Source organism: Paramormyrops kingsleyae, chromosome 14 (genome assembly GCF_048594095.1).
Source record: "Paramormyrops kingsleyae isolate MSU_618 chromosome 14, PKINGS_0.4, whole genome shotgun sequence".
NCBI lineage: Eukaryota > Metazoa > Chordata > Actinopteri > Osteoglossiformes > Mormyridae > Paramormyrops > Paramormyrops kingsleyae.
Window position 1 is genome coordinate 21,287,555 of NC_132810.1, and position 23,218 is coordinate 21,310,772.

General features: G+C 40.3%; 4 protein-coding genes across 5 annotated transcripts; 2 read left to right on the forward strand and 2 right to left on the reverse strand.

Annotated features, from left to right (window-relative positions):
• The first annotated feature begins 670 nt into the window (after positions 1 to 670).
• On the forward strand, positions 671 to 6,257 carry LOC111857900 (cannabinoid receptor type 1A-like). Its single transcript, XM_023839132.2, has 2 exons — positions 671 to 931; positions 2,353 to 6,257. Exon 2 carries the CDS (start codon positions 2,404 to 2,406, stop codon positions 3,805 to 3,807), a length of 1,404 nt encoding a protein of 467 aa, XP_023694900.1. The 5' UTR covers positions 671 to 931; positions 2,353 to 2,403; the 3' UTR covers positions 3,808 to 6,257.
• A 732-nt stretch (positions 6,258 to 6,989) lies between these two features.
• LOC111857999 (akirin-2-like) lies at positions 6,990 to 11,962 on the forward strand. 2 transcript variants are annotated; one of them, XM_023839355.2, is made up of 5 exons: positions 6,990 to 7,481; positions 10,004 to 10,147; positions 10,910 to 11,089; positions 11,182 to 11,253; positions 11,380 to 11,962. In XM_023839355.2, the coding sequence occupies exons 1-5, from the start codon at positions 7,310 to 7,312 to the stop codon at positions 11,388 to 11,390; spliced, it is 579 nt and encodes a 192-aa protein (XP_023695123.1). In that variant the 5' UTR covers positions 6,990 to 7,309; the 3' UTR covers positions 11,391 to 11,962. The 2 variants fall into 2 exon arrangements, with proteins under 2 accessions (XP_023695123.1, XP_023695124.1); XM_023839356.2 differs by having other exon boundaries at positions 6,993 to 7,481; positions 10,940 to 11,089.
• A 47-nt stretch (positions 11,963 to 12,009) lies between these two features.
• On the reverse strand, positions 12,010 to 19,984 carry orc3 (origin recognition complex, subunit 3). The gene is made up of 20 exons (XM_023839354.2): positions 19,837 to 19,984; positions 19,671 to 19,722; positions 18,176 to 18,273; positions 17,784 to 17,928; positions 17,284 to 17,388; positions 16,949 to 17,118; positions 16,677 to 16,816; positions 16,411 to 16,570; positions 16,163 to 16,276; positions 14,492 to 14,625; positions 14,295 to 14,358; positions 14,073 to 14,189; positions 13,656 to 13,735; positions 13,343 to 13,476; positions 13,146 to 13,237; positions 12,962 to 13,059; positions 12,740 to 12,881; positions 12,553 to 12,669; positions 12,348 to 12,421; positions 12,010 to 12,176 (listed from the first exon to the last, which is right to left on the reverse strand). Exons 1-20 carry the CDS (start codon positions 19,858 to 19,860, stop codon positions 12,065 to 12,067), a joined length of 2,172 nt encoding a protein of 723 aa, XP_023695122.2. The 5' UTR covers positions 19,861 to 19,984; the 3' UTR covers positions 12,010 to 12,064.
• Positions 19,985 to 21,424: 1,440 nt separating this feature from the next.
• Positions 21,425 to 22,562, reverse strand: LOC111857962 (glycoprotein hormones alpha chain). Its single transcript, XM_023839268.2, has 4 exons — positions 22,547 to 22,562; positions 22,298 to 22,393; positions 21,858 to 22,045; positions 21,425 to 21,517 (listed from the first exon to the last, which is right to left on the reverse strand). The coding sequence occupies exons 2-4, from the start codon at positions 22,377 to 22,379 to the stop codon at positions 21,440 to 21,442; spliced, it is 348 nt and encodes a 115-aa protein (XP_023695036.1). The 5' UTR covers positions 22,380 to 22,393; positions 22,547 to 22,562; the 3' UTR covers positions 21,425 to 21,439.
• Between the last annotated feature and the right edge of the window lie 656 nt (positions 22,563 to 23,218).

The window sequence follows — 23,218 nt, forward strand, 5'->3', positions numbered from 1 at the left end:
TTTCCTCTCTCCTCTGAGCTCTAAATGTCATATTGGTTGTCGCAGCCTAGCTGGCCAGTCAGTAGCTAAGCTGATCCAGCAAGGTCCAACAAGAAGCAAAGCTGTCATACCCAGTAAAATATTCACTCTTACATGATTAACTGAATGGTAACATGATTAAGCTTTATGGGACAAAAGCCTGAAGCCAAAATTAGGATGACATTTTTAATAACAAATCCATCTATATCAAGAGAAGTTGATATGCGATGATATACGATTATTAAACGTAGAGCGACTGATTAATAAGAACTTATTCCTTATAATACGATTTCTTGGTGTAATTAAAACTTGAAAAACATCTCGCCATTCATTTTATTAGTAGAAATAGTGATACATTTGGAACAAAAATAAACAGTATAATCAATGCAACCATGTGCCTGGATGAGTGTTTTAAAAAGTCATTTTAGTGTCAATCCACAATAAGCGGTTTAGAACAATCCACAATAAGCGGTTTCACTTTAAACAGTTCTGGGTATCCGCGATCACAACGCTGCACAGCTACAAGATAACATTTGCAGTTATGCATACCCAACTTTCATAGTTTTATATGCTAGGCGGGTAACATGGGCGTTCTGTAGCACGTGACGCGGCGCTCGGAGGCGATGCCTCATAAACATAGAGCCTCCGAGGCGCCGCCAGCCGCAGAAGGTCTGCGTTGTGCGCGCGTGAAACTATCCAGCCAGCTATCCGTCAAAACGCAATGTGAGCTTTAATGTGAGCTATCCGTCAGAAACAAAATAATATATCGGCGCTTGTTAATTCGCAATACAAAATAGCGCTCTTAAATAGTTAACTGTTTGTATTGCAGCAAATATTAAGTTATTTATTGGAAAATGGAGAAGACCGCTCATTTTATCAGAGGATTCTATACATGTGGACAAGCTTTTTGAAGGTAATCTACTTTAATTGCTCTTAATTATTTTCCCCACGCATTACATTACATAGTTATACTTTAACTGCACGTGTTAATAATAATTTATGTACGAAAAGTTGTGTTATGTTCGGCAAAGCTGTATTTCTTTTAGATGAAATCGGCCTATAGGAGAAAAGTCAGGGGTTTCTATGATTAAAAAAACAACTAGTTTGTTTGATGTGAAGAATGTAAAACGCAAAATATTTTAATTTTAATTAGAAAATGTATTGTTGATTAGAAAAATAAACCCAAGGAAATGAAAATTACTCAAGGGAACATGTAATTACTCATAAATACCATTTTTTAAATATTTATTGACATGCAGCTTTTTAAAAACAGATTTTTATGTTGACATTCGGATAAATAAATCAACATTATACAAGGGCATATATATGTAATGTACGCAAGTGTAATTATCCCTACTGTGTTTAATTACTACCAAGTACACTTAATGAGTTGAGCCTGAAGTCAAGTTGGATGAGTTTTTATTGGGGTGATTTTTAGGGTGTAATGGAAGAATCCTGTTTCACTGGGAAAGTTACCAAGAAATTGCATCATAACTGCCTTATTATTTTATGTTTTATTAGTAACAAACATAAATCGCCATAAATAGCATATAAACATTAAAGATAAATTCAACCTTAATACATTTAATTAATCTTGTGTTATGGTTCATCACCATGAACCTAAAAAAAAGTGATCGTTGCGTCCCTCTGGGCATATTTTCCTAAAGATTAATGCCTTTATACACCAGCAAAAAGCCGAAAACAGGATGAGAGATGCTCGCATCTAGAAGGTACACCTAAAATTAAACCCATAAAGAAAAGCAGTAGCTGCCTATATAGATTTATGTGATTAATTTTTACTATTGTCGATAGGGCAGTTATTTCGTTGTTTTCGTTTTATGATTTTTCTAAAACCTCCATTTAACGGCTGTTACAAAATTTCGTACATAAGCCAACAAATCACTATATACGTCTGGGAATAAAAAAAACATTTTGTTACAAGTATTTGTATATTTGGCAATTAACGCAATAATAAAATATGGTAATATTATTGATAGCAGTAATAATATACTGTTAAATGTGTTACTTGTCTGTAACAAATGAGGTAACAATATTCTGTTTTCCATAGATTGAATTATTGCTAGTAAACAGGTCTGCAGTTAAACCTTTTTGAGTAGGTTACGACGCATTTAAGACTTGGATGTAAAGTTTAGTGCGCGTTTTCATGTGAAATTACATGGTGCGGCAGCGCCGACTGGTGAAGTTTGTATGTAATGACACCTGACTCAACTTGTTAAAAGATGATCCTTTTATATATTTTTTAAGGGTGAATTGAACATGTTTTTTTTTACAGTAGAAATATTTTCCCAGACGTTTTCCTTTTTGTCCTCTTAGGTTGTCTTGGAAAAGTTTCAGGCTTTTTGTTGATCTCCAAGAGGCCTAACCATGAAATCCATACTGGATGGTGTCGCTGACACAACCTTCCGAACGATTACTACTGGCCTGCAGTACCTCAGTTCCAACGATGCCAGTTACGACGATGCCACCATAGATGCCGACTTTACCAAAGGCTTATATTCCGCGCAGAAGCCCCTGTCGGCATTCCGCAGCAATGCCTTCCAGGGGAAAGTGCCGGGCGATGAGGAGCTCATCCTCAAAGGTCTTCCCTTTTACCCGACCAATGTCACCGAGCTCTTCGGCAACAGGAGCGGTGCCACTTTGGGAGGTGACAGTCTCCAATGTGGGGAGAACTTCATGGACATGGAGTGTTTCATGATCCTGACGCCCAGCCAGCAGCTGGCGGTGGCCGTGATGGCGCTCACTCTGGGCACGTTCACCGTCCTTGAGAACTTGGTGATACTCTGCGTGATCCTACAGTCCCACACGCTGCGCTGCCGTCCCTCCTACCATTTCATCGGCAGCCTGGCCGTGGCCGACCTGCTGGGAAGTGTCATCTTCGTCTACAGCTTCCTGGACTTCCATGTGTTGCACAGGAAGGACACCCCCAACGTTTTCCTCTTCAAGCTGGGGGGGGTCACGGCCTCATTCACCGCCTCGGTGGGCAGCCTCTTCCTCACCGCCATCGATCGCTACATCTCCATTCACAAGCCGCTGTCCTACAAACGAATTGTCACCAAGACCAAGGCCATCGTTGCCTTCTGCTTGATGTGGGGCATCTCAATCATCATTGCAGTGCTCCCCCTGCTGGGCTGGAACTGTAAGAGACTCAACTCCGTGTGCTCGGACATCTTTCCCCTCATCGATGAGAACTACCTGATGTTTTGGATTGGGGTGACCAGCGTGCTCTTGCTCTTCATCATCTACGCGTACATGTTCATCCTGTGGAAAGCACATCACCATGCAAAGCGCATGATTAGGCGAAGCTCCCAAAAGAGTATCATCGTCTACGCTGCAGATGGCACCAAGGTGCAGACCACCCGTCCAGAGCAGACACGTATGGACATCCGACTGGCCAAGACGCTAGTGCTCATCCTGGTAGTGCTGATCATCTGCTGGGGTCCTGTCCTGGCCATCATGGTCTACGATCTCTTCTGGAAGATGAACAACTTCACCAAGACGGTCTTTGCCTTCTGCAGCATGCTCTGCTTGTTCAACTCTACAGTCAACCCCGTCATCTACGCCCTCAGGAGCAAAGACTTGCGCCATGCCTTCCTGGGCATTTTCCAAGTATGCAGGGGCACCAGTCAGACTTTGGAGAACAGCTTGGAATCTGATTACCAGAATGTCAGGAATGCCAGTAGGGCAGCTGAGAGCTGTGTGAAGACCACAGTAAAAATAGCCAAAGTGACCATGTCCATCTCAACCGAGACATCTGCAGAGGCTGTCTGAGATGCCTTTTTGTACTTGTGAACATGCCGGTGACTCACAAGCCCATAATCCCTCAGCACTCCTCTGAGAGTTATGCGAATTTTACTTAATGGTGGTGACATAACACTGGTAACACGTGGGAAAGTGAAAAATACAGAGAAACTGTGAAAAATCAAGACATTACATGTATATTTCACCTGACAAGTACTAGTGTGTATTAGTACTTGACTAAGTGCCAAAATGTTTGTTAATATGAACAGGATGAAAGGACTCTTTGTGGAGTGGACTGAGACATGGATTCATAATGTTAGATAGGACATGTCATCTTTATTAGTACTGAGGTTTAGTACTAATGTTGTCCAGAATGTTTGTGGTTTTAATAGGGAGAAGCTGTGTTTTTACTGTGAAACAAGATTCTTAATGATGGAATCTTTAAACTTGCAACAAAGATCGCTCAGTATACTTCATTAGCTATTTTGGCACAAAAAATTGCAGTAATGTAAAGCATATCATGAAAATATAGAATTCCAGCTCTAAAATTGTTACTTTGATACAATCTCTATGGTGTCAGGATAGATTCTTTTAAAAAAATAAGGTTGGAAAAAACAGGATACGCAACCTCAATAACTATATGTTTAACAATTTGGTTATTGACGATACTATGAATAAAGATGTCATTTTTTGAGAAACTTTGTTAATGTTACGAAAAACTTGTAGATATTTATTGAATTACATGAAAGGTATATGTAACATTTCATTAGTAGAAGCACTTATTTTGATTTGATTTATTAGATTATATTTCTGACTTATGTATACATAAAAGAAGGTATGTACAGAACATAGTGAAAATAAAGACAAACAATAACCTCATGGATTAATTGAAACAGAAAACGTGCACCACACAGGCTGTTTGGCAGCTTTTAATAATGGCAGTCAAAAGTTACCAGTTTAGTTTTTAGTTTTTCAATGAAACATGAAACAAGGAGTCCAGTGTATGGCGAATGCAGAGCATACCTACGCGTAAGCCTGAACCGCGTGTGCCATAACAGCTCCACATTTCACTGCATTTCCACTTTGCTAGTTTAAGATGTTCACATTGCGTTACAGTATTTTGTTACAGATATAAATTACCTTCATCCAAGAAATCTCAAATCCAATAAATTATATTGTTTAGAGGAAAAGTATTTTAATTCAGTGTTATTACATTACATATTACAGTTTACCTTTTTACAGAATTTAATAGTTCTGAAGAAATTCAGGGTAAGTGCGTACATTTTAAATGTTAATGGTCTGAAGCCCTCTAGTTCATCCTCTACACCATCTATGTAGGAGATTAAAGCAGCATTGCAGTAATCAAACTTGCCTTGTCTGAAGCCATTTATGAGGCCAGTTGTACGCTTCTGACACTGGTCAAATATCTATTGATTGTTTTCAATAAACATTTATCTGGTTTGGATGGCAGTGATGTGTAGCCCTTTCTAAAAAGCAGGGTGTACACATCAAAGTCATGTAAACAGGCCAGTCAGAGACATGCTCACAGATTAAGCACAATTTAGAATGACTGATCTATATGCACTAATCTTGAACAGCACCTCCTTGCTTGTAGGAGGAAAGCCTACAGAAACATACTAAAGTATAGTTCACATTTCACAGCTACGCAACAGTATTAAAAAGACTTTAGCATTGTGTTAATTGGTTTGTGTCGTAAATCCAGTGTCTGCGCAGTGGATGTTTTTGATTGATAGAAGTTTTGTTTCTCTGTGCTGTAAGTGTGATTACTGTTTTATGTATTAATTTTAACTTATTGTTAGTATAGTGTGCTGGTCACACTAATGTAATCTTTCAAATCCTAATAGTGACCATTTAAATGTTTTGTGTTGTGGTTGTATTTATTATCTTATTATTGTTTAACAGGTAACAGGCTGGTGAAGTGTTTATGTATTGTTAATGGCTATAAATAGATAAATAATGTATCTTGCTATCTTGCTTAAAATTGTTGTAATTTATTTTGTTACAGTGAATTTTTCTACTATGTACAAAGAGCAAAATCTTCCCTGGTCCTGGGTTTCGGGATCAAATCAGAAACAGGAATAGTGGAATAGATGAATAAAGCATTACACAAAAAATGTATGTGAATTAGCTGTGTTTATTAACAGCTTCTTAGGGAATGTAAATTAAAACCTTTTTTCACAGTCCTTAAAATAATAATATAATTGGATACTTACATTTAAAGATAGAAGTTGAGAAATGTTGCTTTCTGCCTATTCAGCATGCTAAAACAATTAAAATACAGTGATAAAGTTCACACCATACTACTGCTGTCCTTCTGTCGGTACTGAGATTCAACACCTGCTAAGTTTCACACAGAGAATCCAGTAGGGGATGTGTTCTAATTCATTGTTCATACTTTCACAGTGCCCTCTTCCAAGCCTGTAAATCTTTAAATAAAGACACAATTGTCCAAAGTGGAAGCCGTCTGTGTTTTATAGTTTTGTTAAATAATATCCAGAAACAGTAGTCGACGCAATAGAAAACATCTTTTCAACAGACGTTTAATCTTTTCTCAAGTTGATGACAGAGCTAAATCGCCCTCTGGTGGACAATAAAGTAATAGGACCATGTTGACTCAAACTACAGCTAGCTTTATTGGAATCTATATTCATATGTAATCTATTAACTACAGAATCTCACAAACTTCTGCCCGGATATGTATGTTTACTTAAATATTCAAATATTTTTTACAAATCTTGAATAGTAGATAACATCTTTGATATTGAACTATAGCTGTTGTTCATTGAGAGTTTAGTCATCCTCATAGCCACAAATTGTTATAAATTGTCCTGAATATTTGCACTATACGAAAGGCCAATTCTCAGTCGTAATAAAATATATCAAACAAGTTCACGTAATAGAGATGTATTAAACTATTGGTCGGTTTCAGTGTATCTTTCTACCAAGCTTTACGACTGATATCAACTACTACCATTGAAGCTGTTGTGCAAATTGGTTACACGTATGGTGTGTATTATTTTTGTGTGTGTGGTATTTTTTTACTTCGTTTATAGAAGAGGCACATGAGACACCGTAAGCGATTTACTGTTGGTTATGGGAAATGTTGTGTAAATACGTAAAGCATGAACTTATGAAGTTAGTAAAAACTACAACTCCCTACAGAACGCGAATCGGTCTGCGCCTGCGCGTAGGGACCCGGCTGGAGACTGACGTTGTTGTGGACGCCATGTTAGCCGCTTGAGGGGCGAGATACCGGAACGCAAACGGGAGGGACGGCTGCGGCGAGACGCTCGTCTTCATCCGGCAATGTTTCCCATCTAGCCGAGCAGGAGTGATACGAAGCAGGAAGAGGGCCTGAACTGTACAACGGAAAGTGACCGCACCGAGCAGCAGTTTTCCGCCTTCGGAGAGTCGCTTCCAGTCAAAGTTAGGAGGGTTAGTCCCCTCGGCACATCTAGCCGCTAAACCCAGGATCTACCCCAGCATCGTTGATTTTAGCTGGACTGGAAATATGGCTTGCGGGGCTACTTTGAAAAGGACTGTGGATTTCGATCCGTTAATGAGCCCGGCGTCACCCAAGCGGAGGCGTTGTGCCCCGCTGTCTCAGTCCAGCTCGTCCCCGCAGAAATACCTTCGCATGGAGCCGTCACCTTTCGGCGAGGCGTCGGCCAGACCCAGCACAGGTCGGTACAGCTCGGCAAACCTGAAACATTTAAGCGCTCACTGGGGTTTACTAATGCAGCCTGGGGCTGGTTAACGTTCGTGTGATCCAGCGTCAACGGCTGGGTACAACCATCTGACTCTAAAGCCTCACCGGCATTTAAAATCTCCAGCCAGATAGGTCCATAACTAGCACACCGTCAGTGCAGAGCTGTGTAGGTAACGGCAAGTCTACTCGGTAACTAGTTGCTTAGAGATTCGAGTCAGAGTCCCAGCTACCTCCTATGATAAATACAATTATTTCCAGGAACTGATTACTAGGTAATGTAGACAAGTCCTGCGGAGTTATCAGTACCACTTGGTGGCTTTTAAACCCCCTCACCGCCCTGCTTCCTGGTGAGCAGACGCCATCGATGCTGATGCCGATATTTGTCGTCGTCAACGTTGGTTTTAAATCATTTCAAACGAAAATGCATGTTTTCATGGGCTCTATTGCGGTGCCTTCATCCCTGTAAGACTTGAGAATCTGTATGTAACTGGACATGCAGCTCAATAACTTATGTTATAACTTATTTTAGCATTACATATTTTCCCGAAGATATGTAATTAGACAATGGCTCCAATTAACCAGCAGCTGAATCAAGGGTACACACTATTTTACTATTTACTTGTGGTGTTGATAGCTGGTGTACTCAGCAAACAAACAAAAAAAGTGATTTTAGGCTTATCGGAGTATATTTTCTAAGTTGTGTGCAACACGCTAATGTTTTGGCCAAGATCTACAGATGACGGGAGTGACATTTGATCTGATGCGTGCAATTATAAGAAAGCTGTTCAAGTATCTTCCTTTGGGTGTGTTTCTTTAATAATCAGCTAACTATTCAGTACGCAGATTATGATAATTATTTGCAGGTTAATAAGGGACAGTTTTGAGTCATAGGATGCTGTTTACGCTGTCGTGAAAATCACAAAAATTTAGTTATGTGCTAATGGTGTTTTCGTGCTGGTATCTCACTCAGGAAGTGGTCTCCCCCCTCCTGTTACAATGATCTATCTAATCTTGTTTCCAGGCACCTATTCATTTATGGGAAGCTTGTGCATGATAGCATTATCTCTGTACAAGTAGCCTCTGTCTCCCCTTGTTTCTTTGCTATGTTTGGTCAATGCTGTTGGTTTTAATAAAAGTCCTTTATCTGCCACATCACATATGGTTTGTGCAGTGTAAATTTATAGACTTCTATAACAAAAGCCATATGAGGAAAACGATTTTCCCTGAATTGGAGTGTAGATGCATAGTATTTCTGGAGATGGCTACAATGACACCCTATTAGAAAAGGATAAAATTCAGGTTGCTTGTATCATAACATCTTAGGAGACCATTGCTTTCAGACTGTCTGATCAGTCTCTAAATTAAATTTGATCTTAACCGATCCAAGCTAATAAAGTACATAAAGCTGGTTACTTTTAGATATTTGTCACCCCTAAAATGTCTAGCAAACTTCTGTGCTGCAGACATGGTTTATGCTCCATTAAAAGAAAGTCTTTGCTTAACAAAATATCTGCTGTTGTTAATAGCCTTGTTTTTTTCCATTCCCATCTGCCACTAACAAGCAGTAAATGGCCCAATTTAACATTGCTAGCTAATTCAGAGTTCTGTGACATCATAAAGTTAATACTACTTGGAAAAATCGTTGAGGCTTTCGTGTAAAATGATTCTTAAGCATGTTTTGCTTGGTGACTTCCAGCTGCACATTTGACAGATTTTATTATAACACATATCACTCTAATATCAGCTTGACCAAAAGAAACTGATTTTATAAACAGGATTGTCACCAAATGCTGTAAACAGCTTAATTTGCAGGCAGTAGAGCAACTTTTAGAGTCGAAGCATTTATCATGTTAGGTAGCTGTTTCTAGATGGTCAGATTGGGGCAAACTGAAATTCACCTGGGGCGTGTCATTGGCTGATGGAATCATTAGTACAACCAAGCAACATGGAGAACATGCGACATTTTATTTAACTGTAAAAGTCACTGTAGGATAATTAATTTTTCTGGCATTGGGACAGATAGGATGTGTCCACCCTTTTGCTTTTGAATCACCAGGGACCAATCTGCTTCCCACAAATAGCAAACAGCTGCCCTCGTTTGAAAATGTACTGTGCAATAAGGAAGCAAACCGAACGGAGGGATGTTTCATGTTGCATGCGTTTGCAGTTTTTCAAAGATTTATACCATAGAAAAAACATCTGTGTAGTATAGCAGAAATTTAACAAAGTGGCATGTAACTGTAATCATGTTACCAATATCAGTGTTGGTATGTACCGTAAGGAAGCTGTCGTGTATTTGATTACAACATCATGTGGAATAGTCATACTGAACAATAATCGCCCAGCTCCTCCCCAACCGTCTCTAGTTTAAGTGGGACGTAATTTAGGAAATAATTAGTAGTATTTCCAATGGAATTAAATTCCCAGACAAACCTGATACGTTTCAGTGGGCGGTTTCCGTTGCTTACTGCCACATTTCTGTCCCACGTTCCCCAGAGCAAATCCTGTACAGCATAAAACAAGAATATAAACGCATGCAGAAGAGGCGTCATGTGGAGAACAGCTTTCAGCAGACGGATGCCTGTTGCTCCCCAGATTCTCCTCCGCTCCCCTCCGTCCTGAGTGGACCCACGCTGCCAGGTAACCCGTATCTGTTGACTGTGTCTGTGTTGACGTGTGCAAGAGTCACCCTAATGGGTTCAAGCACTTTGTAATAATCTTAATCTAAAAGTGCTTGCTGAGACAGTAGCATTTTGACAGTTGAGAAAAATGGATTTGGTGTCGCTGACATTTTTTTCCATCTTTTTTTGTTAAAAAAAAAGCTGAAATAGGTAACAGTGTATGAAATCGCTTCCACCATTAGAGATCATTTGAGAGCATTGCCTTTGTGTTTGCAAAAATTCTCAGCTTTTTGGTTGTGTGACGGAAAAGTACTTTTGTAGAGAATTTGATGGGTGTTGAGCAATTGATGCCGATAATAGAACAAAACTGTTGATGGGTGCCAGCTTCCCATCTCAAAGAAGGGGAGAGATATCTTAAAGAATAACTTGCATTGTAAACATCTATGAGCTGGAGAAAGGGCTGATGTTCTTTTGAATACAAAGTCCACTTAGATTTCATGAGAAAGCTAGTGGTCTCTCTCGCTGTGAGATTATTCCCTTCATACCAAATAATCAATGAAGGTTAGAATTCAAACATTTAAATAAGCAGGCAATCAGTGCATCACCAAGACCATTGTCATGATGTAGTGTAGAAAGCAGAGTCCACAGATAACCACCTGAATACAATATTCAAGCGACTGCTCTATAAGCATGACGCATATCGATTGTAGGTTCATTGACAGGAAAAGGTCAAAGATCTGACTTTGCTTCTCAGTAACATGTTGATGATAATCCATTACAGGGCTTAACCTTTTGAAAAAAATCTCTCAAGGTACATTGGCTGGGGCATCATCACCAACTAGGAAAGAGCAGCCTTTATTTACATTAAGACAAGTAGGAATGATCTGCGAACGTCTGTTGAATGAACGTGAAGACAAGGTCCGAGAGGAGTATGAGGAGATACTGACCTCAAAGCTAGCAGGTATGTCGGCTTGATGGTAAAATCTAACAGCTTGGTATCATGGAGCTACTTTCTCCTTAAGATGACATTACATTTCTCTCTGCCTTTTATAGAACAATATGATGCTTTTGTGAAGTTCACACATGACCAACTGATGCGACGATTTGGAGAGCAACCTTCTAGTTGTAAGTTTTACTCAATGGATGATCTCAAAAAAAATATTTTTACGTTTGATGCATCAATATCTTTTGGTGACTGGATCGTAGGTCATTGCTTTGCAGAGAGGCTAATTTGTGAGCTTTTGTTTCCAGATGTATCCTGAGGAAAGCCCCAGTGACAGCTGTGGGTGCCCCTTTGCTCTACGACTGCAGCGAACCGTTACGACGGATTGTCACAAACATTTACAGAGACGTTTGATGTAGGAATGGTAGCAGTGCCATTGTTTCCCCTTTGGACACAGGCTGCTTGACGCTTCCTGTCAGTGATGTAAAACAAAAATCGCGGCTAGGGGCTTCCTGAAGTAACTGCGCATACGGACATTGCCCTTAATTCCTACCAGTGGCCTGTGGCATTAGCTGTATTAATATTGTTCTTTAGCTCCTTATTGATTTCCTTTCCCCCCCATTCCATTTTTTATGTGTACCATAGCAGTGTAGCATAGTGTGGGTTTTTTTGGAGGTCAGTCCGTAAAGAATGATTGGGCTGAAGGCAAGTAGCTGCAGTCCCTGGCCTTGTCTTCTTTAGTGTCCCACAGGTCACAATAAGCATTTCTGCATAGCAAGTCATATGGTGGACAAGTTACCTCCCCCGGTTATTTATTTTGATCTTGTTCTTTTAATTGCCCCTACATGGACTTCAATAAAAAAAAATAAAGTTACATCAAGAACATAGTGAGACCTTTGTATACATCTCTTTAGAAATCATTTAACTACGCATTCTGGTTTTATTTATTTGAATCTGATTTTATTGGAAATTTTAGGCCACCACGGGCCATTTTCAGGTTTGGCAGCCCCCCCAGGTTAGCCGTGCCACGTGATCAGTCTTCTGCTTCGTGGATTTTATGAAGCCCAGGAACTCCAGTTCGGACACAGCTCGAATGAAACGAGCACTTCGAACAGTTAAGGAGAAAGCTGTTCCATTGAGAGGGGCCCTTCGTTTCCAGAAAGGTCCATACCACTGCATTACCGGATTATGTAAACAGACACTGTGACACAGACCTCTGCCCCTCAACTTGAATGGGCCCATTAAGTGAAAAGCTTCCACAGCAGAGAAAGGATACTGTTTCATTTCATCAACGTGTCCTTCTGCTGAGTCTGGATCCTGGCCATCAGCAGCAGTAACAGTAAAGTAAGCCTGCAACAAAAGACACAGCAGTTTTCCTGTCTCTCTCCCCCCCAATGCTGTTTGACTTCTGCTGCAGCTAGATATGAAATTCTTTCAGCACCCTAGCTGGTAACAAGCCTATAGCCAGTTTCACAACTCACTTGCAGCCAGTCGTACAAGTTTATAAGCCTGCCACATTCCAGATGCAACTTGTAGATGATGCAGATGTCAGGTGCTGCCTTAGAGATGGTACCTCCTTCACTCTTCAGAGCTTCACTCTGCCAGTATGAATCACTGTGAGTTTATTACGTTCTGAGTGGGTGGTGAAACAGTGTGAATATTAGTCACCTGCAGGTAGTAGTGGGGGTGACTGAGCGCAGTCTGGATGGAGGTTCGAGGCGTGGCGTTGAGGTGTCGGCGCACGGTGGCAGAAGAGCTATAGTAGAATACCTCATACAGCGGCTGAGATTCTGGAGGCAGGAGGTGCATTCTGGGTACAGGATAGATAACGTAAGTTGTACTCCGCTATCTTGGTAATGAAACCAGTGGCCCGTCAAACATTTCACTTACTTGACCAGACTATCCAGATAGTCTACCGTGTGGTTTCTGAGAACCTCATATGGTGTTTTCGCCTTGTTCCTACGAGTCTCTCTCATCTCCATCAGAGTCTGAAAGATGAGAGAATAGTGAGCTACTTTATGGCACAGATGCCCCAACTGAATATGAATTTTGTGGCGGACCATTCATTCAGAACCTTCTGAAGGTGGAACAAGTCTGTCTTCTGGAGACTTTTTCCTGAGGAAGATTCCTGCTCACCCTCACAGGAAATGGTTTCATCACTGAGCTCTGAAAAGTCATAGTTAGGTTATGATAGGTTAACAGCACAATAACAAAACAAGCACTTATTCCAGATGGCTGCACAGAGACATTTTAGTACAGCAATCAGCTTACGGTCAAGCATTTTTAACTTGGCGATGATGTCCTTCAGTTGGTGCACCACTTCTTTTAGTTTCTTTGTCATCCCAGGTTGTAGAACCTCAACACACTTCTGCAGAGCAGCAACCAGCTCATCTTTTGCAAGCATCCTGCAAGAGATTTAGCAGGGTACAAGTATTCAAAGCCACCGTACACCATCCCTAAGAAAATGCTCAAGCTGAAACTTCAGTGCAGCTGGCTAACTTGTTTACAGTCTCAGTCCTTCAGAGAACACAAAATGATTCCTTTAAATAAGTGGTAAATAAAGGAACAGCAGAGTACAGCTTACCTGAGGAGCTGCATGGCCGATTCATACTCCTCACTCTCCCACACGTTATTTTCGAGACACAAAACGTGTAGCTCTCGGATCTGCACACAGGGCACATGGAATCACGCTAAAAAACTCCGCCACATACACAATCCCAGCCCAGAATTTCTCTGCTATAAGTACATGCGACAGCTTTCTACTAATCGTACTTGTTTTTTGATTGAACTTTCAAAGCAAATGCTTCAACAAATTCTAAAATACACCAAGGAGCAGGAGCTTAGGTCTGTAGATGATAGTTAACAACTGCTGGAAAATGGTGGATGATAATGGGGTGGGTGGGGGGGGGGGGCACTGCTTTGGAATTATCATGTCTGGATGAATGGTCACTGGAGGTGGGTGGATAGAGGTTTTTATTAAATGCCTCATTTCAGTGCTGACCTGCTTTCCTAAAGGGAACTTGGGGAGAGAGGAGGTGAGGAGGTGAAGACATCTCAGAATGGGGTAGAAGTTCCTGTGGTAGCTGCAGAGATCCTTTAATAAGTTCTGGGTCACCACCTTCAAAAACAATATATATTTTTTTATATACATCACACACACATTCAAAAAACACATGGGAAAGAAAGCATGACTGACTACATGTTCTCTTTATAAGAAGTTTACCTTTACATGGTCGTCACTGGTTAGCAGCTTAACTTGTTCTTGAGGCTCCTGCTTCTCCACATATCTGGGTGGGTAACAGGAGAGGGAATAAGCTGTTGTTACGCTAACCTGACTCCTACGAGACAAAGTCCGGTTCGTTTTTAGGCACCGCAATGCAACCCTGCCCCAACAAAAGAATGGCGACTGGCTCATGAGACCTCATTATGGAGGGGAGTTGTAGGATCTTCTCCACGTCCTCGTGGCTGAACTGGCGCACCTGGGCGAGGGCCTCCTCCTCCTCACAGCAAAGCACGCTCAAAGGCTGGCCAAAGAAGTGCTCAAATAGGGCCAGCTGTAACAGGAAGACCACCACAATGAGAAGACTTTCTTCAGGCTGTGTTTCACCATAGTAATGCCACCCACAGGATTTCTCTGCTGTTTCTCCCTAACATCACTGGTCAAAATGCAAAGTAGAGCCAGGAAAGTACAGAAGAATGGGACAATAAGAATTACAAGTTGTAGGTAATTGATGTATTTGCATAACTCTAATGGACCAAGCAGCAGGATAGGGACACTGTTCTCATCAGCCACACCACCTACAGGTCAGACCAGGTAATCCACCTGAAGCTAAGCAGGTTTGGCCCTGGCCAGTACTTGGATGGGAGACTGACAAGGAAAGCTGGGTTGCTGCTGGAAGAGGTGTGGTGTGGCCAGGAGGTTAGCCTGTGTCTGTGTGGGTCCCAATGCCCCACTGCAGTGACGGGGACACTGCTGTAAAAATGGTGCCGTCCTTCGAATGACACACAAAACTGGGGTCCTGACTCTGTGAGGTCATAAAAAGATCCCTGGGCACTTTTCAAAAAAAGTAGTGGTGCTACGCCGTTGTCCTGGCTAAAATTGCTCACTGTGGCCCTATCAGATCACGGCTCCTAATCATCCCCTATATCTAATTGGTGAATTCTCCCCTGCCCCTTTCACCACATTAGCTACTGTGTGGTGAGCGTGACTGCTGTTGCACCATCCAGGTGGGTGATACATAGTGGTGGTAGTTGAAGTAACTACCAATTGGTTTGGTGAAGTGCTTTGGGTGTCTTGAAAAGTGCTGTATAAATGTAGCTTTCATTCATTCAGCTGCACAAAAGATATAAGATGCACAAAATATAGAAAAACCGGGTTAAAGTACAGTAAAACCACGGATTGCGAGCATAATTCATTCCAGAACCGTGCTCGTAATCCAAAGCACTCGTATATCAAAGCGAATTTTCCAATTAGAAATAATTGAAACTCAGATGATTCGTTCCACAACCCAAAAATATTCATATAAAAATGATTAATACAAAATATAAAGTAAAAATACATAAAACAGATTAACCTGCACTTTGAAAAGAATCGTGGATGCTGTGAAAGAGGAGAAGAGGGGGGTTATTTTGTAGGACGACTCACTATATCGGAATCACTGCTATCTGTTGGCTCACTGGACTCATTTTGTGCGACTTTAACAAGGAACCCATCCAATGACAACTGCTTTTGCCTCCTATTCGATTTCGCGGAAATGTGGACATTGCATTGTAGTTAAACAGATTTGGGTGGTGCTTTTCTAATAAATTTTGACTATACAAGTGAGGCACGCCGACTGGGACCGAGCATGGGAGACGATTACCCACAATCCCGCAGCGAGAGAGAGAGAAGAACCATTGGCTTAGTTGTGATCACATGACGCTCAGCAGACAAAGCGTATACGTAATACATGTATTGCAAGACCTTGCTCGTTTATAAAGTTGAAATTTATAAAAAAAAAAAATTTGCTCGTCTTGCGAAATACTCACAAACTAAGTTACTCGCAATCCGAGGTTTAACTGTACAATGTTAGTTTTCAGTGAGAGGATTACCTGCAGACCTCGGATAAAGTTGCACACAGAAAAGTCATGGTAGAGAAAAATCCCCACCAGAACCTTTAGCACCTTCCCACTGATCTTGAAAGGAAACTTGGAAGTCAGCACCAACTGAGGAAGTAAACGATTCAAACAAATCAACTAGCGAACTACCTTTGTGATTTAAAACAATTAAAATTCATAATTTTCTATGGACATCTATAGCAACAAAGCAAGACCGCAATAAATAGGTCCATTTCAGTTACCTTGTCAATGACTGTGGCCAGATGCTGAGTGCAGGACAGAGACTGAAAGAGCTCAATACACAACAGGGAGCTCACAGAGTGGGGCAGCATTCGCTGAATGGTGCTGGGGGATGTGGCGATACCGAAGACAAACACAAGAGGGAGCTGCTGGATGTACTGACTGTCAAGAGAACAAAGATCACAAGAACCTACATGTTAAACCCAATGCACCATCAAGACCATCAAAATCTAACTTAAAAGGTGCCTATAAGTGTTTAGCTCAGTACCTGCATATGACAATGAAATCTTGTAGCACTTGGGGGCAAAATGCCTCCAGGTCTTTGAAGATCACTACTAGAGGGGGTTTCTTTGGGAAATCAGACCCTGAGCTGCTGCGCTTCTTCCCAGGAGATTTGATACAGGATTTCTATAGCGAACCAGGTGAACACACACTGAAAACTTTTACACCTGTTGGGTAGGAATATCTAACACCGCAATTACATTGTGCTAACCTGCTCAGTTACATGCCACACTACTAACGATGACAACGGTGTTATACCTTGTTCAAGTTCTGGTACCAGTCACAAAGAATGCCAAGAGAGCAGTTGAACCCCTTCCGTGGAAGGTCACTGATCTGATACCCAGACTGCTCTTCTGCGTCATCCTCATCGAGAGCCACGCCGCCCCCCATCAGCTGCTGCATGACTTTCTTCATCAGATGTTGCAGGGCTGGAGGGGAAAAAAAAAAAAAACCACAACTCAGTGAACAGATGCAACCAAGCAAGTCTACATACTCCAGCATCCGCTTTCATTTTAGCTGTGTGTATTTCTTAATATACTATTTTTATCATATTCCCCCTTCTATAGTCAAATCTGTTTAGAACCTTCACATACCTCCACACTCCTTAGCCTGAACAGAAGCCACAAAAGGAGACACAGACTCCCTCAGCAAATCAGACAGGCTCTGAAATGTCACATCATGGTCTGGCACATTTACACCTTAAAAGAACAAAGTTGGTCACTTACAACCTTTCTATTAAAGTATTTTTCTAATGAATGTAGGGATTTTACAGGGAAAAAAAAACTTACTGAACAGCAACATTAGTCTACAGTTATATATACACCTTAAACTGGCTTTACTACAGAGCAGTATTTCTCAATCTGGTCCTCAGAGATCCACAGTCGATCCATGTTTTTGCTCCCTGCCACACTGGAAGCTGAGAGGGAGCAAAAACGTGGACTGTTTGTAGGTGCCTGAGGACCAGACCAGGAAACGCTGCTGTAAATTATTTTAAATATTTAAAATATTTAAAATTAAATTATTTTAAATATTTTTTTAGAAAAGGGGGTTTGTATTGCAGCTAGGAAATGCTGAAGTCTTTAGTGTTCCTCACCCAGAACCAGTGCGGCTGTGGGGATTTCACTGGCCCGCATCCGTGATTCCCAACCAACAGCTCTGGACTGAAAGCTGGCCACAGACTTTCCAATGAACTCAAGAAGACTGTCCAGGATCTTTTTGTTTAAATCATCGTGCACCATCTGAAGGGGGGAAAATTTAATACAAAACAGTTACAGTTTGTAACAGAAGTCAAATTTGACTGTCACTAACTTTAGAGGTTTATCCAAACTCACTTAGACTGGCAATTAATTGGAACACTTGAATAATTACATTGGACAAAACAGAAAAACATCCAACCTCTCAAAGTCATTACCATTACAGCAATCTGCCTTAATGAATCGGTTTCTGATGCTGACTGTAAATGCACTGCATTTACTCCTCTCCCACCTGCACTTCCTCCTTCATGTCCTGCCATTGTGACTGGAAAAGCTGAAACCTCAGTCTGCTGTTCTCTGGATTTTCACTTCCATCTGTAAAGTAGTCCTCTGGAATTAAAAACAAACAAAAGATGAAACATCAGAATGACAATACAACATGGAGGCATGCTGTAATAGTATTCACAATTAAATACACAGTAATATGAGGCTAGCAATAATTAAACTATTTTCATTTAGCCTCAGAGTAGAATATCGTTGTCACCACTTTTACTTACATTATTTAGCATAATTTACTGTTTCTCAAGATGCTAAAACAAAAGCTAGACCTATCATAAGAACATACGAACATAAGAAATTTACAAACGAGAGGAGGCCATTCGGCCCATCAAGCTCGTTTGGGGAGAACTTAACTATAATAGCTCAGAGTTGTTAAAATCTTATCTAGCTCTGATTTAAAGGAACCCAGGGTTTTAGCTTCCGCTACACTAGCAGGAAGACTATTCCATACTCTAACTACACGCTGTGTAAAGAAGTGCTTCCTCAAATTAGTTTTAAAATGTTCTCCCGCTAATTTCCACTTATGGCCACGAGTTCTAGTATTTAGACTAATATTGAAATAGTCATTTGGCTGAACAGCATCCAGACCCGTTAGAATCTTATAGACCTGAATCATATCCCCCCCTTAGTCTCCTTTGCTCAAGGCTAAACAGATTCAGTTCCGCTAACCTCTCCTCATAAGACATTCCTCTAAGACCAGGAATCATTATCATAACTATCAATTAGTTAACTAGTAAGCATCAGCTTACAAAATACGATATTATACATACAGGTCTGGGGGAAAAAAATTGAGACCACTCTATATTTTTAAAAAATCTGCCTTTTTAAATCCTGGTTTTGTGGCAGAAGGCCATGCTGAGCAGCAGGTTGCTTCCAGGCTCAAAATTTCTAAGACAGTAGGACACAAGAACAAGGTGAAGCAGGAGACACTGGCAATAACCAAAAACCAGCCAAGTAGAGGGCAGAAGCAACTTTCTAATGCCAGAGATGGCCACCAACTTATCCAACAGTTCCTCAAAAATCGGAGGATGACCTCAAGTGACCTTCAAAAGCAATGGGAAACATTAAGTGGTGTGCACTGTTAGGACAGTTCGTATCAGGCTACTAGAAGCAGGACTGAAGAACCATAAAGCAAAGAAAAAGTCCTTTATCAATGAGAAGCAGGGAAGAGCCAGGCTGGAGTTTACAATATATATATATATATATATATATATATATATATATATATATATATATATATATATATATATATATATATATATATATATATATATATTTTACACACACACATTATAAAAATTATTAAAATTACCATACATATCAGAACAGTTTTCGTGTCCCTTTAATATTTTTAGGATGTGTAAAAAACCGATTGACACTGACACACATACGGACTCCAGAAAAAAAGCATGTCTTGCAATTTTACAAACACCGATTAGTTTCCTCACCTGTGCTTAAAGTTTTCCTCTTCTTAGAAGTCGGCTTGAAGACAAAGCAACCCTAAAAACATACATTCGTATTAATACCTGAAGTCCGCACAGGCTTATAATGGTCGCAGCCATGATGCTAATCATTTTACAGTATTACTTGTTGTTTAGTTTATTTTGACTTTACCTTAGATACAGAAGAAGTAGCCATTTCTACACAGATTAAAATAACACCCCTTTATTTATGTGTCCAGCATGCAAACTAAAGAGTTAGTTACAACATTCAACAGTAAAAGACGCCCTTAAAAAGAGCCTCCCGCGTTTGACGTAAGAGGTCATCTGCCATCCAGCGCAGTGATATCATTGGACAATCCTGACGTGTTAGAGTTCAAAGGTCATGTAACAGAAACGTTTCCGCTGAGGAAGGGGATTTGCTTTCTGTCCGTCAGGATTATAGTCGCTTTATGTTGTGTATTCCACGTAAATCAAAATAAGATAGGTTAGGTTCTGAATCATTCCAGAGTCTTCAGTCAGTTCCGAGTTTTTGCGAAGTTCAGTCGTCAGTCTAATGTGGGAAAGTGCGCTTCGTTTTCCATTTTCCTTTAATTTTTTTCAAGCCTTTACTTTTAAACTTAGATGATGTGTCTCTGGCGCTGTAACACTGGGATTTCTGCTCAAAATTAATTGTTGATTATCAACTAGCTGAAAAGCCCTGCAGACAGCGTCTAATAAATTGGTCAAATGCATGCATGTTCACAAATGGTGATTTTTGTACACTTTTGTAGGTTATATGAAATTACCGGATTTATGTTATGTATTGTGCTGCCAGCTCTCGTGCATCTGGTATGATACTCAGGCTTTCATACTCACGCGAGAAATCTTACCGCAAATCTATATAAACTAAAAATTAGCTACATCAAAAGGCGCTGGCGTAGTTTGCAAACCCCACAGTCTATTTAAATCTGAAGGTAATATAAAAGGTACATACATGTAAATTGTAAATGCGTGTGCAGACTTGTCTGGAACTGATAATCTAACGCCATCCAGCCGACCGAAGCTGGCAACCCTGCTAATATCTCATGTGCACTGCTGGTTAGGATATAAAGCAGTTCCCTGTTATTTGCTTCGAGACCCCGAGTCCATAACTGAAACCGCGGATAGCGTTGAACCCTATATATACTATGTTTTTTCCTTTACATACATACCTATGATACAGGTCAATTTATAAATTAGGCACAATAACAGATTAAAAACAATAACTAATAATAAAATACAACAATTATAACAATATACTGTCATTAAAGTTATGTAAATGTGGTCTGCCTCTAACGTGCGAATAGCGTATACACATATAGCGTGACTACGCTGGATAACAGCACTAGTCACGTACCGGGCAGGACGGTGCGCTATTTAATACCTATGAGTTATTTTTGGAATTTTCCATTTAATATCTCCGGACCGCGGATAAGGGGGGCACTTTAATTGGGCAGTATAAATGTTCATGCTTGTTAAGCAAGAGCAATTTGAAATGTTACAGCACGAGATGACAATAATGCCGACTAGGCACACACATTACTGCTTTAATATTCAAATACAGTTATGCACATTTAATTTGTATCACAATATGATAACATCGAATTATTACATGCATACCTCAAACACCACTAATAATAAAAATGTATTATAATTAACATCTATAATAGTATATGATGTGATAATGAGCAGACAATTATTTCCTAATAATGATTTCAAACATTATGAAATTCAAGTGAAAAGCTCATTCCTGTGGTCTATAACTTATGGTAATAGCAGGTACTACAGTGACAGTCTGTGTGGTTCTCTAGTTTTGTGTTGTCCATCACGATGAGCTGGAAAAAACCAACAGTGACAGGAAATTGTAATTCACACAGTAAGCAGTGGATGACATGTTCAAATAAATGAGATAAATACAACAATTACTTGTAATCTAAACTAAATGCTAAAGCATCTATTGTTTTGACATATTTCATAAAGTGAACTTCTTCTAACTTCTAAATTCCAAAATGCAAGGTTAAAAGATTGTGGATATGAAAAAAGTCTGGTTAACATCATTCAGTCCTTGAACAAGGGCTCAGTTGGTCTGTGTCCCAAAGCTTCCTAGACTCAGTATAGCTTCAAAATCATTTATGTCATGGAGGTAAAACACTTTTAGTCTGGAAGGATGCCTACCGTTTTAACTTCTTTAGCTACGCAGCAAGTTGCCTCAGACGTTATGTTCTTGGGGACGACCATTGTCATCTTGGACCTCAGGGGGGTAGGATAAGCTCTGGAGAAGCAACAGCCCGCACACTGGAAAATCGGGGCTCCTGGCTTTGAAAAGTACTTGTTCTCCTTGAGCTTGCACTCTTTGCAGCTTCCTTTTGGGGGTGGATGCAGGTGGTATGGAACACGGGGGAAATGGGAAAAGTCTCATCAAGGCTCCTCTTTGATTACTCAGTATTACAATTTCTTCAGGTCAGCATATGTTCTGTACCAATAATCATGATAAGTAGATGTGCGTTATTGAAAACACGAAAAATTGCCATATTTATAACTTATTACATATCTTTTTTTTTTGTTGCACATTCAGTAAATGAATGATATTTCAGACTTGCCTTGTATCATCTCACTGTTGGGAAAGGAATCTACAATTTGCAATACCATCACCAGTGCAAGAAGACAGGCTCCAGTGAGTTTTCCCATATACATCATCGTACCTGTAATAACTGAAAAATCAAAGTAACATTTTTCACAAACAGCTGTCTATGGCTTGACCTTCTTCCATTTTCTTACTAAATATGCGCTATTCACCTTTAATATAGTGCAGGACACCAAGTAAAGCACAATTCAAATATAAAAAAAAACACCTTATGACAAACCTTGGAGTCCTCCTTGCTTCTGTGTTGGCAGTTCAATGAGGATGCTTGGGTACTAATGTGGGACTTTTTATACCTGCTTCCTTCCGTCCGCAAGTACACACCTGGATTAACTAAAATCCTTTGGCCTTATCAGAGATCAGAATCAACATGAGCTTCGTTGAGATTACGCATTTGCGTTTCCAAAACATGTTACTTTAATTACCGTCATCCACTAAAAGCTATCTGTCATAATAAGGATAAAATACTATGCTGCAAAAATGTGAACAGAAAACAGCTTTTCTTCCATTATTGTATAAAGTTATCCAGCGGTACAATAAAATCTTTCTCCTCTGCGTGTGTATTTTGTTTTGCATGTTGCAGTGTACAAGCTACTGCTCAGGCATACTAAGGTTTTCCAACCGCACACTTACTGAAGAACATTCAGTGTTTGACCTGTAGCAGAATGAACAATGTGATACGATGCTAAAAATATTTTGCTGTGGATTTGTCAACCTTCTTGCAATCCAGACACAAGGACCTGGTCATATAAGCCTACAGAATGAAGATGGCATTTCCACTTGGTAGAAATAGGTTTGTCCTTATGTAAGCCCTTTATCAGACGTGTCGCTATTTTAATTTCATCTTAGAGTGCATCTTCAACTTGCTTCGCCATGGCAAACAATAACACTCCAT

Coding starts and splice junctions, on each gene's coding strand:
- LOC111857900 (XM_023839132.2), top strand. CDS start 2,404: ATGAAATCCATACTGGATGGTGTCGCTGACACAACCTTCCGAACGATT.
- LOC111857999 (XM_023839355.2), top strand. CDS start 7,310: ATGGCTTGCGGGGCTACTTTGAAAAGGACTGTGGATTTCGATCCGTTA. Junction 7,482..10,003: donor GTCGGCCAGACCCAGCACAG/GTCGGTACAGCT, acceptor CACGTTCCCCAG/AGCAAATCCTGTACAGCATA. Junction 10,148..10,909: donor GAGTGGACCCACGCTGCCAG/GTAACCCGTATC, acceptor AATCCATTACAG/GGCTTAACCTTTTGAAAAAA.
- orc3 (XM_023839354.2), bottom strand. CDS start 19,860: ATGGCTACTTCTTCTGTATCTAAG. Junction 13,477..13,655: donor TCGGCCATGCAGCTCCTCAG/GTAAGCTGTACT, acceptor AATCTCTTGCAG/GATGCTTGCAAAAGATGAGC. Junction 12,177..12,347: donor CACGTTGATGAAATGAAACA/GTATCCTTTCTC, acceptor AACTGTTCGAAG/TGCTCGTTTCATTCGAGCTG.
- LOC111857962 (XM_023839268.2), bottom strand. CDS start 22,379: ATGATGTATATGGGAAAACTCACTGGAGCCTGTCTTCTTGCACTGGTG. Junction 22,046..22,297: donor TGTAGATTCCTTTCCCAACA/GTGAGATGATAC, acceptor CACCCCCAAAAG/GAAGCTGCAAAGAGTGCAAG. Junction 21,518..21,857: donor TAGCTAAAGAAGTTAAAACG/GTAGGCATCCTT, acceptor GGTTTTTTCCAG/CTCATCGTGATGGACAACAC.